This window comes from Ictalurus furcatus, chromosome 2 (assembly GCF_023375685.1).
Source record: "Ictalurus furcatus strain D&B chromosome 2, Billie_1.0, whole genome shotgun sequence".
Lineage (NCBI taxonomy): Eukaryota > Metazoa > Chordata > Actinopteri > Siluriformes > Ictaluridae > Ictalurus > Ictalurus furcatus.
Genome location: NC_071256.1, coordinates 7877488 through 7896779, shown reverse-complemented (window position 1 = coordinate 7896779; position 19292 = coordinate 7877488). Strand labels below are relative to the sequence as shown.

At 39.5% G+C, this 19292-nt stretch overlaps 1 protein-coding gene across 1 annotated transcript in view; it reads left to right on the top strand.

Moving 5' to 3' along the window:
• The first annotated feature begins 4566 nt into the window (after positions 1–4566).
• The window catches only part of sash1a (SAM and SH3 domain containing 1a), a 90934-nt gene continuing 76208 nt past the window's right edge, over positions 4567–19292 (top strand). The window contains exon 1 of the mRNA XM_053646308.1: positions 4567–4942. Within this exon, the coding sequence (XP_053502283.1) occupies positions 4889–4942 (54 nt within the window). The 5' untranslated portion in view covers positions 4567–4888. The remainder of the gene's footprint in view (positions 4943–19292) is intronic.

The window sequence follows — 19292 nt, the reverse complement described above, 5'->3', positions numbered from 1 at the left end:
GTGTGAAAGATTATAGAGTGATCAAAGATTCAAAGGAGCTTGGCCGTTTAGGGCTTTATAGGTGAGTAGCAGTATTTTATAATCAACAGGTAACCAGTGTAGAGATGATCAAATTTGGGTAATCTGTTCATATTTTCGTGATCTGGTAAGAATTCTATCAGCTGCATTTTGGACTAACTGTAGCTTTTTTCTTGAGGATGCAAAACCACCACCTAGCAGTGCATTACAATAATCTAGTCTTGAGGTCATGAATGCATGAACTAGTTTTTCTGCATCAGAAACAGATAACATGTTACATAGCTTGGCAATATTTCTACGGTGGAAGAAGGCTGTTTTTGTTACCTGGTAAATATGATTTTCATATGACCGGTTGCTCTCTAATACAACATCCAGGTCTTTAACTGAAGTGGATGAAGTAACCGTACATCCTTCTAAATGTAGATTGTATTCTAGGAGCTTTTGTGTACAGATTTTTGCTCCAATTAGCAGTATATCTATTTTTAGCAGAATTTAGTAAAAGAACATTACCTGTCATCCAGTATTTAATGTCTTTAACACATTCAGTTATGATATGTGGATAATTTAGAAAATTCATCTGGTCTTGTAGAAATATATAGCTGAGTCATGTTCCTTAAACCATGTATTTGTGTACAGGTTGTGAACCCTGTAGAATTGTCTATGTTTCTGCATAAATATGACCTAAAATATCATCAGATTTTCACACAAGTCCTAAAAGTAGACAAAGAGAAACCAATTTAACAAAAATAAAGACAAAATATTGTACTTGCCATTTATTTTCTGAGGAAAATGATCCAATATTACATAATTGTGAGAAGCAAAAGTATGTGAACGTCTAGGATTAGCAGTTCATTTAAAGGTGAAATTAGAGTCATGTGTTTTCAATCAATCGGTTGACGATCAGGTGTGAGTGATAACCCTGTTTTATTTACAGAACAGGGATCTATCAATGTCTAATCTTCACAACACGTTTGTGGAAATGTATCATGGCATGAACCTAGGAGATTTCTGAGGACCTCAGAAAAAGAGTTGTTGATGCTCATCAGACTGGAAAAGGTTACAAACCCACATTTAAATAGTTTGGACACCAATCCACAGTCAGACAGATTGTGTACAAATGGAGGAAATTAAAGACCATTGTTACCCTCCCCAGGAGTGGGGACCAACAAAGAAGTTCAATAATGAGGAAGTGGAAGCTGCAACACACCACCCAAGCACTACCTAGACAAAGCTGTCCATCAAAACGCAGCACATAAACAAGACATAGCCTGGCAAGGGAAGCTCCAGTGAGGCCAACAGTCACTCTGAAGGAGTTTCACAGTACAGTAGCTGAGAGTGGAGTGAAGGTGCACCAAACAACCATTTCAACAGATCTGCATAATTGAGGTCTGTATGAGAGGATAGCCAGAAAGAAACCGTTGCTCAAGAAGAACCACATGGAAGCACGAGAGTGACCCAGTGAATGTGTTGTTGTTGTTGTTGTTGTTGTTTTTTTGCTGTGATGAGACCAAGATCGAGATATTTATTCAAGACAAGTTGCAAAGCGTTATATGTGGCACAAACATAATGCAGGCATTTCTCTGTTTTTTTTTTTTTTTCTTTTTAAAGATCTGCTGACAAATAATGAAACTTGACTTAACGAGCATATTGCCTTGCAATAAAAAAATTACTGACTGGAATAATCAGTAATCAGAAAGTGTCAAATACTTTTGCAAAGCATGGAATGTTAATGGATTGAATTTTGATATATTATATATGTGGAAATATATTTTGGAATTTTGAACACAGCCATGAACACGGACACATGGCCAGGACAATCCCAGTTTAACCAGTGGACGTCCTGGCATATTTGTTCATTTTTAGAATAGATTCTTAATGAAAGCAACTATAAATAGTATAGTATGTATTGTCTGTGCCAGACAGGCTGGTTTGAGTATTTCAGAAACTGCTGAGCTCTTGTGATTTTCACACACACCAATCTCAACAGAATGCTGTGAAAAACAAAAAACATCTATTGAGCAGCAGCAGTCAGAAACACCTTGTTGATTAGAAAGGTCAGAGGAGAATGACCAGACTGGTTTGAGCTGACAGGAAGTCTAGTAATAGTAACTCAAATATGCACTCTTTACAGCCATGGTGAGCAGAAAAGCATCTCAGCATACACAAAATGCCAACCCTTGAGGTGGATGGGCTACAACAGCAGAAGACCACATTGGATTCCACTCCTGTGAACTAAGAGCAGGAATCTGAGGCTAGTAAAACATGGCACAATATTAAATCCTCCCTGCGCACTCTGTGCACTTGACTATGCATATGAATATACGTCTTCATTCCACATTTTCTGTCCCTAATTGTGTTAAGTGCTTTAAAAACGGTGATCTAGACAGTACTGGAAAACCATTTTTTACACAAGAAAAAGAGGCGTGAACTAAATTATTTGCATAATCTCAATTGTCTGCTCAAAAAATTTACTTAAACTGGTGTGTAACACATCTGTAAATATTCATGACATTCCCTGTGTAAATATTGACGTAATTTTTTTATTTAAGTCCAGCATAATACAAATATTTATCTGTATGTGTGTCAATGATGTATATGGCTAAGTTATTTTGTTATTGTAATGTTCATGAGGCTGCAGTCACAGCTGCATGCTCTTCCTCAAACTAAACATTTTAAGGAGCTGACTAGTCTTTACCCTGTGTGTGTGTGTGTGTGTGTGTGTGTGTGTGTGTGTGTGTATGATTCTTTGTGTGTGTGTGTGTGTGTGTGTGTGTGTATGTATGGTTCTTTGTGTGTGTGTGTGTGTGTATGATTCTTTGTGTGTGTGTGTGTGTGTGTGTGTGTGTATGTATGGTTCTTTGCGTGTGTGTGTGTGTGTGTGTGTGTGTGTGTGTGTGTGTGTGAGATACAGTTTGCTAGTCAGTGTGAAGTGTGTTGAGATGTTGGTTGGCTGCGTAGGACACTGTCTCATCCCAAACTCAGCCTGAGGGAAATCACTCTCTCCACACACACACATATACACACACACACACACACACACACACACACAAAGAATCATACACACACATATACACACACACACACACACATGCAGAATCATACACACACTCACTTTTTCCAGCAGTTCTCCAGAGGGTGTGTGTTCTTAAAGCCATCAGAGGGGTGCACATATTTCCAGCTGAGCTGGGACACACACTGAGACCTTTTGAAACATCACGTGTGTGTGTGTGTTTATGGCAGAATTTCCTACATGATGATGATGATGATGTTGTTGATGTACACGATGAAGTGAACTACTGTGGTCTTCATTGATACAGGAAGTGCTTCAGCCTGTGGACCCTCAATGGTGCATTGTGGGTACTGAATGCTTTCAGCTCCAACAGAAGTGAGTGAGCTTTCACTCTGAACCAACAAGAAACTGGCAACCGCTTTAATGGATCTGTTCTAAGCCTGTCTGTCTTCTTTCTTTCTCTCTTTCTGTCTGTCTCTCTTCTTCTTTTCTTTGTTTCTGTCTTCTTTCTTTCTGTCTGTCTTCTTTCTTTCTGTCTGTCTTCTGTCTTTCTGTCTGTCTTCTGTCTTTCTGTCTTCTTTCTATCTTTCTGTCTGTCTTCATTCTTTCAATCTTTCTGTCTTTCTGTATTCTTTCTTTCTCTATTTCTGTCTGTCTTCTTTCTTTTTTCGTTCTGTCTGTGTTCTTTCCTTGTGTCTGTCTTATTTCTGTCTTCTTTCTTTCTGTCTGTCTGTCTGTCTTCTGTCTGCCTGTCTGTCTGACTTCTTTCTTTCTTTCTGTCTGTCCTCTTTCTTTCTGTCTCTCTTCTGTCTTTCTGTCTGTCTTCTTTCTTTCTGTCTTTCTGTCTTCTTTCTGTATGTCTTCCTGTCTGTCTATCTTTCTGTCTTCTTTCATTCTTTCTGTCTTCTTTCCTTCTTCCTTTCTGTCTTCTTTATTTCTGTATGTCTGTCTTCTTTCTTTTTTCTTTCTTTCTGTCTCTTGTCTCTGTTTCCTTCTCTTTCTGTCTTTCTCTCATTTTTTCCTCTCTCTCTCTCTCTCTCTCTCTCTCTCTCTCTCTCTCTCTCTCTCTCTCTTCCCTTCCATCTTGTCATCTTTATATTTTAAGAAACCCCACAGTGTGACTCAGTGGTAATTGTTGGTTTTCCTGGATCATGTTTCTCCTCCTCCTCTCTGCCGTTTCTCCTGCTTTCCCCTTGCATGTTATATGTCGGTCATTTATGAATCAGTACCCATCTTAGAAATGAAGTGTGTGTGTGTATGTGTGTGTGTGTGTGTGTATGTGTGTGTGTGTGTGTGTGTGTGTGTGTGTGTGTGTGTGTGTGTGTAGGCCACAAGGCTGTGGGAGGATGCTGGCAAGAGTAAGCACTAACAGGAAATGCCAATCATCTCACAGGAGCCAATCAGTTTACAGGACGCTGTGCTCCCATGCACTTACCTCAGGGACCACAGCTGTGCTCAGGATCATAGACACACCTTTTGAAACTGATTTTGGACTAATTTTTTTTCTCTCTCTCTCTCTCTCTCTCTCTCTCTCTCTCTCTCTCTCTCTGTGTGTGTGTGTGTTGATTGTGTTGTCATACAATAACACAATCAACACTGACCCCATGGAAATGTGTGTGTGTGTGCGTGTTCTGATTTATGTATACGGTCTCTTGGGCTCCAAGTCGCTCCAGCTGCCATGCATTGTTCTTTCTACTAAAGAGAGAGAAAAGCAAGAAAGACAGGGAGGGGGAGAGAGAGGGAGGAAGCAATGGATGGAGACAGACAGACGAAGAGAGGAGGGAGCTTTGAAGAGAGGAAAGGCAGGAGGGAGAGGGAGAGAGACAGAGAGAGAGAGGGAGAGAGTAGCTCTAGCGGTTTATGGTAGGACTTGGAGTGAACAGAAGACTCTTTCAGCGCGTGTACGTTGTGCTGGTGAGTAACACGTCTTTAAAACTGCACTTAACTTTTTGTGTTAAATGTTCTGTGTAACTTTTGTGTTCAACTTTTGTATAAAGAAATGTTCTGTAAGAATGTCAGAGAAGACATGGCTGCAAAGATAAGAACATACAGAGCCCTGAGTGAAACATGTCACTCTGACGCCTCCTGATTGCAGAAATATAACGAGAGTGAATTATACTGAATTATTTGAACAGCGAAGACAGAATTTATTTTATAAAATGTTGCGGGGTGTTCATAAACACGTTTTTTTTTTAAAAAAAAGCATACTATCAAATCAGACACCGTTCATGACGATTGTGGTTACAGGCAATTAGGAGAGATAATTGATCCAATGAGATTTTTACCACAGCTAAGTAGCTAACCATCATACAGTTGAACTAGCTATGAATTTAATAGACTTAGCTTGCTAGTTAACTAACTTATATTGCTTTAATGTAACGTAATGTAAAGTCATGTCGGACAGATCGTATTTACGAGTTGAAGGCACATGAACGGCACCACAAAGTCGTTGATGTGGGGAAACTCAGGATTTTCTTTGAGCCCTGAGTTTCCGAGTTGGGGGCATGTCAGTACAAAAACATGATGGAATCAATGGATGAAACATCTGTAGCTGAAGGTAAATTTGTTGAAATTGTATGTTTATTTGTCTCAGAAGCTGATTAAAGTTATTAGGAGTTTGCTATGTGCAGCAGGCTTTTTTATTTATCTGGATTGTTTGTTCTTTATTTTCTAGAAGTTGAATTAAAAAACCTTGCTGCATTTTTTTGTAGTTAATTAAGGGAAGGTACACCACCATCTTGCCCTGACCAAAGTGACTTGAACACACCTGACGTTGTAGTTACAACTTCCTAACTAATACAGCGCTCTCCACTAATATTGGCACCTTTGTTAAATATGAGCAAAGAAGGCTGTGAAAAATTGTCTTTATTGTTTAACCTTTTGATCTTTTGTTCTAAAAAATCACAAAAATACTCTGCTCTCATGGAGATCAAACAATTGCAAACAAAACACAGGTTTATCAAAAAATATATCTTTGTTAAATATAGGTGTACAACAATTATTGGCACCCTTTTAGTCAATACTTTGTGCTACCTCCCTTTTCCAAGATAACAGCTCTGAGTCCTCTCCTGTAATGCCTGATGAGGTTGGAGAATACATGGCAAGGGGTCTGAGACCATTACTCCATACAGAATCTCTCCAGATCCTTCTAATTTCGAGGTCCACACTGGTGGACTCTCCTCTTCAGTTCACCCCACAGGTTTTCTATGGGGTTCAGGTCAGGGGACTGGGATGTATATATATATATATATATATATATATATATATATATATATATATATATATATATATATATATATATATATATATATATATATATATATATAACAACACCTCTGGTGTTTATTGCCATAAAGCTCTATTTTGGTTTCATCTGACCACAGAATCCCGATACCATTTGAAGTTCCAGTAGTGTCTGACAAACTGAAGATGCTTGAGTTTGTTTTTGGATGAGACAAGAGGCTTTTTTCTTGAAACCCTTCCAAACAACTTGTGGTGATGTCGGTGACTTCGGATTGTAGTTTTGGAGACTATCTGACCCCAAGACACAACTAACTTCTACAATTCTCCAGCTGTGATCCTTGGTCTTACCCATTGTTATGAATGACTAAGGGAATTTGGCCTATGTGTTACCTCATATTTATACCCCTGTGAAACAGGAAGTCATGGTTGAACAATTTCCTGTTCCTAGTCACCCAGGTGTATTAAAAATGTCAAATATTAATGGGAATATACTTCAAAAATTATTTTTTTCATATGAATTCATAGGGGTGCCAATAATTGTTGCACACCAATATTTAACAAAGATTTTTTTGGATAAACTTATGTTTTGTTTGCAATTGTTTTTTTATCCATGAGCGCAGAGTATTTTTGTGATTTTTTTTTTAACAAAACATCAAAAGGTTAAACAGTAAAGACAATTTTTCACAGCTTTCTTTGCTCATATTTACCAAGGATGTCAATATTAGTGGAGGGAACTGCATGTACAGAATATGTAGCAGGCTAGGCCACTGCTTAGCATCATTTAGCTGTTGACAGGACTCCAAGCCATAAGAATTTTCTACACCATTTGAATAGCATTCCTTGTCATTTATAACACTCATACACCATTTTATCTAACATCAGTCCGATTCCTAAATGACAGGTTTGTCAGTCAGATTAGAACCAAGTAGCATCAGGTTGCTAAGCGACTCACGTCTTTTTGCAACCAGGTTGTTGTTTACAAACACTAAAGGTGTCTATTTCCATCAGTATTTAAAAATTACAGCTAAATGCATATCAGTCAGTGACTCGTACACACATGTATACAGTAAGACATGACAGCAAGAGGTCACACACATACCACAACACACACACACACACACACACACACACACACACACACACACACACACATGTTCTCACACTCCCACACTCCATTACAGCCAAGGAATTAAGAACAATGGGTTAACATGGTGTTGCGGAAGCATGCTGTAATACACACAATGACACTTTTACTAACATGTATAATGTACACACACACACATACACACACACACACACACACACAGAGCCCGTTGTGTTCTGCTTCCTGTTTGGGAGATCTCCAGCAGCATCTGGATCAATGTCCAAAAGAGGGAGAAATGGGGGAAGGGATCAGTGTTGAAATCTGAATGTTCTCTGAAAGCCTCCTCCTCTGAGCTGAGTTCCAACTCACCACGGAAAGACAGACGGGAGGGGAGGAGAGAGAGGGAGTGAGAGAGAGGAGAGAGTAGTAGACACTGACAAGCAGCTTAATCAGTACCTGACTGTTAGACAGACTAGATCAAGATTCTGTTTATTAAAGCACCAAATATGAACTTTCTCTCTCTCATACACACACACACACACACACACACACACACACACACAAACACAAACACACATCTGATTCATCTTTTTATAGTACTTTCTTTGAGGGTCACAATACTACACTTTCTTTTTTCTTTCTGTCTATCTGTCTTACTTTTTTTCCTTCAGTCTGTCTTTCTGTCACTTTCTTTGAGGGTCATGATGTTATACTTTTCTTTCTTTCTTTCTTTCTTTATTTCTTCTTCTTCTTTGACAACTTTCTCTGAGGTTTAGTGGTCCTGATGTTTCACTCCTGAGGAATGTATAGCTATGTTGCCATGGAGACTGTGCATGTTGCCTGGTGTAGCTATGTGTAATCTCCCTGGTTAACACAGTTATTCTTTTCACAGTCATACTAATTCTGGTCATGCTGAGCAGGTTGCTGTCAGGGGACTAGCAGATAATGCAGTGTTGTTGCGCTCCTCTGTGAGAGAGAGCGCTGGGCCAGCACTACAGCCCTGTTATAGTCAGCAGCCACTGAGAGCACAGCATGAGGGGATAAAATGCCGGCACTTTGCTACACAAAATGATAATGGATATCTGCTGTCTTAATCCTAATCATCTAAATCCTGGCTGTGATTATTTCTGCACATAGTGGCTGATGCAGTAATGTAAAAGGATGTTAATTATACACTTTAATAGGAAAGCCTATGATCTGCTCATTTGTGCAATTCTGAGGCACTTTTCTGCTCAGCACAGTTGTAAAGAGAGGTTATTTGAGTTACCGTAGCCATCCTGTCAGCTTGAACCAGTCTGACCATTCTCCTCCGACCTCTCTCTTCAACAAGACCCTCACTGGACGTTTTTTGTCTTTTGCACCAGTCTGTGTACACCCAGGCCAAAGGGGTGAGAGTCCATCCGTCCCTCCACCAATCCCTACTCCCCGTGCATTTTGCGAATGTTGGGAATTTACACATCTAACTGTCGAAAAAGAAAGAAAACCCATATCGGAGTGTCTGGTAAAGTAAGACTACACAACCACATGCAGGCTTCCTGCAGCATGTAATGTTACTAATATATATATATATATATATATATATATATATATATATATATATATATATATATATATATATATATATATATATATATATATATTTGACATTGATAAATAAGACAGTGTACAAGTGGCAAAATGGTCTAGTCTGCACTTATATAGCACTTTTATCCAAAGCGCTTTACACTGGTTCTCATTCACACACACACACACACAATGGTAGCAGAGCTGGCATGCAAGGCGCTAACTTGCCATTGGGAGCAGCTTGGGGTTCAGGGTCTTGCCCAAGTACACTTCGGTATGTGGAGTCACGTGGGCCGGGAATCGAACCGCCAACCCTACGATTAGTGGACAACCTGCTCTACCACCTGAGCCATAGCCGGCAAGCTTTCCACATATGTTTAATAGCGTTAGCAACTTTGTTTTTTGGTCTAGCTAACCTCAGCCAGCTGTGTGTTGTTCGGTTCCAACTGGATGCAGAATGAGATGCTAAAATTGGATGTAGTATTTCTGAAAATGTTGGTCATGGGTGAATCAGATCAACTATCCCAATCCAAACTGTCCGTAGTGTGTGAATGTGTGTGTGTGTGTTTGTATGTGAGATTGTGCCCTGCAATGGGTTGGCATCCCATCCAGGGTGTCCCAGAGTTCCCTGGGATAGGCTGCAGGCTCCCCGTGACCCTGTGTAGGATAAGTGTTAAAGAAAATCGATGGATGTTTTGAGTGAGTGTGTGTATATATAGTTAGAAGTTTCCAGCTGTTGAAGACATACACATCACCCATTCTGCATAAACACCACCGTGTGTAATCTCCTTTTTCATTATGGAGTTAATACGCAGTAATGACATGAACAAGGTGATGAGGTGATTCTCGCAGTGGTTACATTCATTCAGTGTGAAAGACCTTTTGCAGAGAGGTAGGTTCTGTTACGCAGATGTGTGTCTGAGGGATGGAGAGTCGGAAAGATGGAGAGAGAGAGAGAGCAAGTTCTGAGAAAGTGTGTCATTCTCCATATGTCTGATGACTTCATCCAAACAACACCACCGTCTACTTACAGTCATCGCTCTGTGTGTGTGTGTGTGTGTGTGTGCATATGTGTGTGTGTGCATATGTGTGTGTGTGCATATGTGTGTGTGTGCATGTGTGCATGTGTGTGTGTGTGCATATGTTTGTGTGTGTGCACGTGTGTGTGTGCATATGTGTCTGTGTGAATGTGTGTGTGTTGACACTGACATTAGTACTCTCTTTACTTTAAACTAAAAGAGTCAAAGGATTTAGGTTACTAAAGGTATTTACCTACAGCAGAGGTGCTCAACCTTTTGTAACTAAAGCAACCCCCCCCCCCCCCCAAGGCCTCTCCTAATATGTGGCAAGATAAAAATGACGCTTAAAGGAGTCTGAAAAGTCCCTAAATTGGCAACACTGGTCTGCACTGACTAGTGATGTGTCTTTCATGAACGGTTCGTTCATTTTGAACGAATCTTTAATATGACTCGGCAACAATGAGTTGTCTCAGAGAGTGATTCGTTCATTTCTGACCGTGCGTGTGCTGTAACTCATGAGATGAACTAATCATTTATGTTTCCGGGGAACAGACGTGGTGACAAATGTGACGTGACAAAAGAAAGAACGGCTCGGATCTGGAGGTGAGGTGAACTAACAGACTGCGTAACCTGAAGACCAGCTTAGAAATTAATTATTCATTTCTGTTTCTCATAATTCGGCCATGATTGCATTAGCCTATAGTTTATTTTATAGTTTAAGTACTATATGTGTTGGGGCATTTAACAAGTAATATTTTTATTATATTCTACTGAAATGAACGAAATGACTTGAAAAAAGATTTGTTCGTTTTGCTGAACGAGATTCAAAGATCCGAGTCAGTAAAATGATCCGAACTTCCCATCATTAGAGCGGACTAAGGTGTTAACACTGGTCTGAACTGACAGCTAGATAAAAGACAGCTAAACTCCGCCTCTCCCCAGCAAAAAGAAAATACAGAGGGATAGGGAACGCGGGGTTTTTCATTTATGCACATCCTATTTGAAAAGTAATAAAATTCACCTAGTACACAAATGATGTCCTGTCTGTTTTTTTGTTTTTCTTGAAAAAATTTGCACCCCCCTTCCGATCTCTCCACGGCCCCTGTGTTGAGAACCACTGACCTACAGGGACACACAAATTTTATGTATCACAGAGCTAATAAATGAAGATAAGAAACACTGTTAGAGTGTTATTGTGTGATGGTTAGCTGACATCATTCCCGAGAGCACTGAGCCAGTGGTGTTGCATTGCTCAGGATCATAGACACACCTTTTCAAACTGATTTTGGACAATTTTTGGCTGTGTGTGAGAGAGAGAGTGTGAATGTTGGCACTGCCCTTATAATTGGTCCCCGAGTGAGAATGAATGTGCTGCAGCATGACAATTTTTACTTTCTTTCTTCTGTCAGTTTGAAAGCGTGCACTCATATAGAAGCTCTAGTGGCCTGTGTGTGTGCGCGTGTGTGTGTGCATGCGTGTGTGTGGAGTGAATGAATTGAATGACGAATGAACTCATTAGTAAAGACCATTTTGTTACAGTGAGGAGAAAAACAAAAGATGGCATTGTCTCATTGTATCTCTTCACACACACACACACGTTTAGTAACGATCTCTTGAACTCACAGGCGTACACACAGAGCTCATAATTACAGATGAGCAGAAAAGAGAGGGCTTGATGTGTTTCTACATGATTCTACTGAGGATCAACTAAGAACTGGACACGAAATGCTGAATGATTTGAAGGGAAATGTGATGTTTGTAGGCGGAGTCTATTACCATCTGTGTCACTGTAGAGTGTGCTTATTTCTTGTCTGACTGAGAGGGGAAAAAGTAAATGATCAGAAGTATATGGAAGTATATTCAAGCTCATTTCATTACTGTTCTTTTTATTAATGTGTGTGTGTGTACATTCTGAGCACATCTTGTGGTCACATACAGAGATTTTATTTTCTTCCTGTACTGCAAATGTTGAAGCAGTGTTGCCAGCACTGTATTTAGCTTGACGCCATCACCCTGACAGTTACGACTGTTATGCACCACAGAGGATCGAGTCGGAGCTGCCCAGTCCAAACACCGTCTGGATGCCTGTCTGACACAAGGCTGCACACCAGCACTCTCTCAGACTCCTTCTCTCATAGAATAAAATCGTCATTATAATTTATAAACTATCCCTTCGTCACACGTGACAGTGGAGAACTGATGAATCGTTAGTCAAGAGGTACGGAGGTTTGAGCCTTATGTATAGAGCTTTTAGAGTAAAGCTTCAAAACATATGTTTCATTACATTTCTGGGTCATTAATATTAGCTTACTATATAGCTAGGCTTGCAATAGAAATCCTGAAACACTCCAATCTTAAATTCATTGTGGTGCAACAGAAAAGCTATTGTCCGGAGAGCGTGAGTTCGAATCCTCATGACACCAGAGCTATCCGTGGAGCAAAATTGTCTGTACACACTGCATGTTCAAAACGATGCACTTGGCTGGCTTCATGTGTCTCGGAAGAAGCATGTGTTACCTTTCACCAGAGGTGGGTAAAGTAGCCAAAAATTTTACTCAAGTACAAGTAAAACTACTTATAAAAATAATTACTCAAGTAACAGTAAAAGTAATAATGTTAATAATTATTTGAGTAAGAGTCATGAAGTATCCAATGAGAAGACCACTCAAGTAGCAAGTTACTAGTTACTTCGGATCTGATTCAAATGAAGGGAAAATCCTGAATCTCAGGGCGTTTTCACTCCTGGCTCGTTTGGAGTGTTTGTTTCGGTTCATTTAGACATATAAGAACACGGCAATCACGCTCAGATCTACACCAAAACAATCGACCGAGACCACCATATTCAGATTGTAAACGAAGTCTGGAGTGGTTTGCAAGCAAACTCTTGTGGTCAGTATGCGAATGGGGTATGGGGGTATGGGGTATCAGTTTTTTTCAGTATGGGGGGGTGTCAGTTTTTTTCAGTTTGCCCAGATTAACTTGTTTGTGTAATGCAGGTCTATGCTTCAGTGAACCACTGTGATGTATCTTTAAACCAGCACATGAACACAACACATTAAATGCTATAATTCATACAGTACTGTTCAACTTTATGTGGCAAATAGTGCCATGAATGCATTAAAAAATTAACAAGTACTTTCTGAACTACTCCTCAACTTACCTGTCTTTTCTTGCCAGAAAAAAGCTTCTCTTACTCATGACATCATCAGTGTTAAATGAAATCTGAATACAAAAAAGGCCTCTGTTATTTATATGTGAAATGTCACTGCATTAAGTTTCAATTTATTACTAACCTAAACTATACATGGATAAAATAGACATCCGGCGGTCCTGTGTTTTTGTATAATACACCTCAGTATGTCAAAATTATACTGAACTGATTCCTAACCATTTCACTGTTGAGTGGATGATCATGAGAGAACGCACATATAGCTTACTGTTACTATAGTAAGAGAAGTAACTTCCATGCATGAAACGTATTTGGTCTAACTTACATTTTTGAGGTTGTAAATTATTTGTTCAAATTGTTCAAGTTGTATGCTATTTTAATTAACAGTATTTTATCAGCTTGCTTCATTCACACTCAAGACTTAAAGTCACCTCAAGACAATAGGTGATAAACTTCATCGTAATCATTTCACCATAAACTTTTCATTTTAATGAACTGTGCAGGAAGTTTATGCTTGAGATACAATTGCATTTATTTTCTAAGAAAAAGTGTCTCTCGAACACCTTCTCTCTGGTATCTCTCGTGCTAGCTCCATTGCATTTGGTCGATTGAGTGCAGGACTGCATGGTATTTCCCACATTTATCCTACTGCGCGCCCTCATGTATTGACAAGAGTATGACCCATTTTAGGGGTGGTCAAATTTATATCGACATTTTCTTTTCAGATAGACTGAGCAATGAGTACTATTTTTCACTATTAAAACTTAGTAGAATCGGGAAGCCAGATTGGAATTCACAAAGAAATACAGAGATGAGCCACAAAAGTTCTGGAACCAAGATTAACATCTACCATAGTGATGGAAAGACCAAAGTGTGGAGAAAGAAAGGATCTGCTCACGATCCAGAACATACAATGTCTCATCTGTGAAACACGGGTTATATTGTTTAACACATTTAGATAAAAATACCAGGAAATAAAAGCTGAAATCCTAAACTCTCATCTCATATCCATCTTTAGATCTCAAACCCAAATGTCTTTGGTTTGTAGCACAAACAAATAAACTGGCCTTGCCATTCCAATAGTTTCAGAGGGGGACTATCAGCAAATTGTTTAGCTACTTACTAGCTTAACTTATTCAAAAAGCCCAACATGGCATACTGCACATGCTACATTATTCAGTGTAGTACAATGTAAAGTTTTCCCAAAATTTAGAAGTGGATTTCTCTTGTGTGAATTGCTCCACCGTTTCCATCAGTTGTTGTTGTTGTTGTTTTTAAATAACGTGATGGGTAATGCCTCATTACTGTTTCGTGTTATTGTCAGATAGTGTTATGGATGAGATGAACACATTTGGACAGACTTTAGACAGATGTTAGGACTTACACCTTGACGTATGCCTGGTCTATGCCAGGGCTACGAATTCAGAAATCTTGAAACTGATGTTTCATATTTCACTTTTTTTTTGTCAGTGTCCTCACAGAACATAAGTCCTCAAGACTTGCCTAGATCATAAGCCTAAATATGTTCAGATCGTCCTCATAAATCTCACCCATTGCTCCTGAGAACTATAGCTCTAGAAAAAGGTCTTGAAATGAAGATTAAAAAGTGAATAAAGATGAGTTTGTGATTGTTAGGAGGGATCAATTGACATTAAAATAATCCTGAATAATCGTAAAATTATCTTGGGGATTATCATCACGTTCCAACTTAAATGGCACAAGTGGCCACTGGACTGAAATCCCACAGATCTGGAGTACTATTTTGTCCAAGAAGAATAGTCTGAGATTAATTATTTTTTTAACAGCACACAGATAACACTGTGGTCTCTGTGTGAAGCTCTAGCATGAAGCTAAATTGACGAATGTCACTTTAATCCCACACTAAGTGTGCTTACAGAAGCCAAGGCCTTTTGTTTACCTCCAGTGGGAGATAATTGGTCTTTTGGGTATGAGTGTGTGTACATGCATGCATACTGGAGTATGCATGAGACATACATGTGTGTGTGTGTGTGTGTGTGTGTGTGTGTGTGTGTGTGTGTGTAACTTGTTTTACAAGGTTACATTTTGTCTACTGGTTTTGGTATACCATGATGTGCAAGGTTTTTAAATGTAAATTGAGAAAAGCTTGACTCACAAATTCAGTGTGCATTTAGTCCAATCCTACCAGCACTAGTTTACACTAATCTTTTCAAAGTTCAACCAATAAGATCAGCCAGTGTAACACTTTATTTGAATGGTACCTACATCGCACCTTCATAACATACTCATAATCACTGCATAAGTATTTTAGAAAGCCATGCTGGAGAATATATGAACAGCTCATGTCAAAACATGTAAAGTGATATTGGAGGTTTGTCTTTTTCTAGTCATAAGGCATTATTATTATGAGTTGATTGATTTAGATAATGTGCTACTCTATTATTATTTTTTATTCATATCCTGCTGCTCATTCAAGCTAAGAATTGACAGCACATTCATTTCAACAGCACATTCATTTTTAAACATATGGAACACAGATTTAACAGAGACCCAAACCATAAAATTCCTATTTCATTCAATAATTTGATTAAACCAAAACACCAAATTCCCCATTTCTATACACTCTTCTCGTTCCTATACCTTTAAATCCAGTATTAAATATAATTTCCAAATAACCAATCAGCCATAAAACTTATTGGTGCGTGTGGGGATCAAAGGCTAGCCTGTCTGCTCTGATCCCACAGAAGAGCTACTGTAGCACAACTTGCTGAAAAAGTTCATGCTGGCTATGATAGAAAAGTGTCAGAACACACAGTGCATCACTGTATGGGGCTGTGTAGCTGCAGACCGGTCAGAGTGCTCATGCTGACCCCTATCCACCGCCAAAAGCTCCTACAATGGGCACATGAGCATCAGATCTGGACCATGAAGCAGTGGAAGAAGGTGGCCTGGTCTGATGAATCATATTCCCTTTCAAAGGGAACTTCGACGTTGCGTTTAGCATAACACTATGGGAGCACCACTCGTGCGCGACCGGCGTTCCCATAGTGTTATGCTAAATGCAACGTCTCGTTCCCTTTGAAATGGAACAGGGTTACATGCGTAACCCAGATGTTTTCTTTTACATCATGTGGATGACCAGGTATGTGTGTGTCGCTTACCTCTTACCTGGGGAAGAGATGGCACCAGGACGCACTATGGGAAGAAGGCAAGTCGGCGGAAGAATTGTGATGCTCTGTGCAATGTTTGGTTGGGATACTTTGGGTCCTGACATTCATGTGGATGTTACTTTGACACGTATCACCTACCTAAAGATTGTTGCAGACCAGGTCCACCCCTTCATGACAGCAGTATTCCCTAATGGCAGAGGCCTCTTTCAGCAGGATAATGCTCCCTACCACAGTGTAGAAATTGTTCAAGAATAGTTTAAAGATCATGAAAGTGTTGACTCTGCCTCCAAATTCCCCAGATCTCAATCCAATTGAGTATCTGTGAGATGTGCTGGGCAAACAAGTCCGATCCATGGAGGCCCCACCTCTCAGCTTACAGGACTTAAAGGATCTGCTGTTAACGTCTTGGTGCCAGATACAACAGCACACCTTCAGAGATCTTATGGACTCCATGCCTCGATGGGTCAGACGGGTAATTAATTGAGGTTTCTTTAGAGTTATTTAGATTTAATGGGATCATATCTCACAGATATCCCCACCTTAAGCCTTGAGTACATCTTAATCTTGTAGATTATTCGAATGTTCAAGAGTTTTCAAAAACCAAAATAAAGTATAGTGGCAGGAGTCTTCAAATCTGGATTTCTTCATGATGGGAGAAGTGAATTCGTGTTTCTGGGACTTTTTCTAATGTGGAATTTTAAAACAATCTTGACATTAATTATAATGAAATGATCTTAACACATTCTTAACTTGGCCTGTATTGCAAATGGATGGCATTATGATTCATAAATATACCTAGTTAATATAACATAAAGACATTCGACCATTAAATTGTGTTTGCATTCTCAGCATCGTGCCAAAAATATTTAACAGTGAAGCTCAAATTTGTATGCCCCTGTACCTCAGCCACATACACAGAGAAATGTCATTAGCCTGTCATCAAAGCTGCTATTACTGAAACATGGCTTGTTTTATGGGAGTGCTGTGTGCTTTCTGAGTGCTGTATATTATTATTAAAACCACTGGCCATAAGTCATTAAACTCTGGTGTGTAAATAGTGAGAGTTTTATAGCTCTGGTTCTGGAGAAGAGATTTGTCTGTTGGAGATGCAGTAGTGAATGAATGTTTTACAATTTTGGGGTTTTGGTAGAAAAGTGGAAAATGATAAACCACACATTCAAAACATTCAACACCCTAAATATTACATCAAGCTGTACTATGAAGAAATGTGAACTGAGGATGTATGTATTCTTAATACACCAATAATGAAACCTTTTCATTTCCAATATTCCAATATCTGGCCATTATTGCTCTCGTGACTCCCGGCCAACAATACTGTGAGCGCTTTTAGGTTGCTTCATGTGGAAGCCCATACTACCAAGTTTTAAGTTTATCTTGATGTCATACAAAGTGATGTTCATGTGATTTTGGTGTAATTCAACCAGACAAGCCTTATGGCTAGAAATATTAAAAGCACCTTCCGTTTGTCATTCAATGTTCAATTTGTATTATGTACTAAAATCCCATTGAGCAAAAATATGTCCAGACGTCTTTTGTTCGTCTTGTCGCATGTTGAAAAGATGTCCCCTGAAGAGGTAGAATGAAAGTTTTTATGACATCTTTTTATGATGCCTTCTGAATGTTCAAAGCATCAAACAATTTGTCCAAATATTTGGACAGTATACAATAACAGCAACATGAACATTATGCTATGACAGGCAACCACTCACCGCAACTGACAACAACTTTTGAATTGAACTGACATTTCATGTGTCAGTTTCCTGCATCTGTCTTGCACGTCCACAGATGTCCAAAAAAACCTCCTAGCCAGACATTCAAATATTGAACTGCATATCTACGTCCAAGAGGGGTGGTTGTCAGACATCCAGATCCTGAACCTGATTTACACGCCATTCAGATATGGTCCTGGACTGACCGACGCAATGATCTACATGTCTGGCAGACGTCTCATGTTTGCTGGGATACATATTAAAGCATTTTTGCCCATCCCAGATTGTTTTTCAAATTCTCTCACAATAGAGTGCAGCTATTGTGCAGGAGTTAGTGGCTGCTCCCTTTAAGTCTCTATCATATAGCTCGGAGTGAAAGATTTTGTTGCTTTGTAACAGCACTCTGGTCCGTGGTCCATTCACTCTTCTTTTTGGCTCTGCTCTAGGATCCTCAGGCAGAGGATCAGTCCAACATAAACACACACACACACACACACACACACACACACACACACACACACACAAAATCCCACGCTCATATACAGATAGACATGTAGCACACTGTTTACACACTGTATTCAGAGAATGTCTCCTTATAAACTAATGCTCACATGTGTATTGAAAATGCTTAGGTGGAGGTGTGAATGTCACTGTGTACTAGTGTGACATTTTGTGAGGTGGTATGGATGCCCAGATGATGCCAGTGGGCTTGCATATGCTGCTGCTGCTGCTGTGTGTTAGAGCGTAGAGATTTGTGCCCTCATAACTCATAACTCACTATTCTCAGACATGTGTCATACAAACCCAGTCCACTGCCAGCAGCCTCAAGCTAATCTCTCTCTCTCTCCCTCCCTCCCTCCCCCCCCCCCCTCTCTCTGTCTCTCTCTGTCTCTCTCTTTGCGCTTGGCTTAACTCAATTTCTCACCTGCTGCTTCTGTGCCCCTCTCCACTCCCCATTTCTCTCCATCTCTCAGATGGATGCGTGTGTGTGGGATATTGTGAAGAGAGAAATTGGCACTAACTGAAGCTTATTAAAGAGTAGTTTTACATGTAATGCCACCACTAACCCTGTGATCTTGCTCATTTCTCCTTAAAAGCCCACACCAATCTTTCTCTTTCTCCTTATTGAAAGTTAAACCATTTATTTCTTATGTCTTAATGGAATACTTCACAGTTTTCCAAGCTAATATGAATTTGGTGCGAAGTGTGTGTGCTATTATTACAAACAATAATGTAGCAATTACAGAACAGGAAACCTGTTGACTCATCCATTTCTAATGAAAGTCAAAGAGCAGTTGAATTTGCAT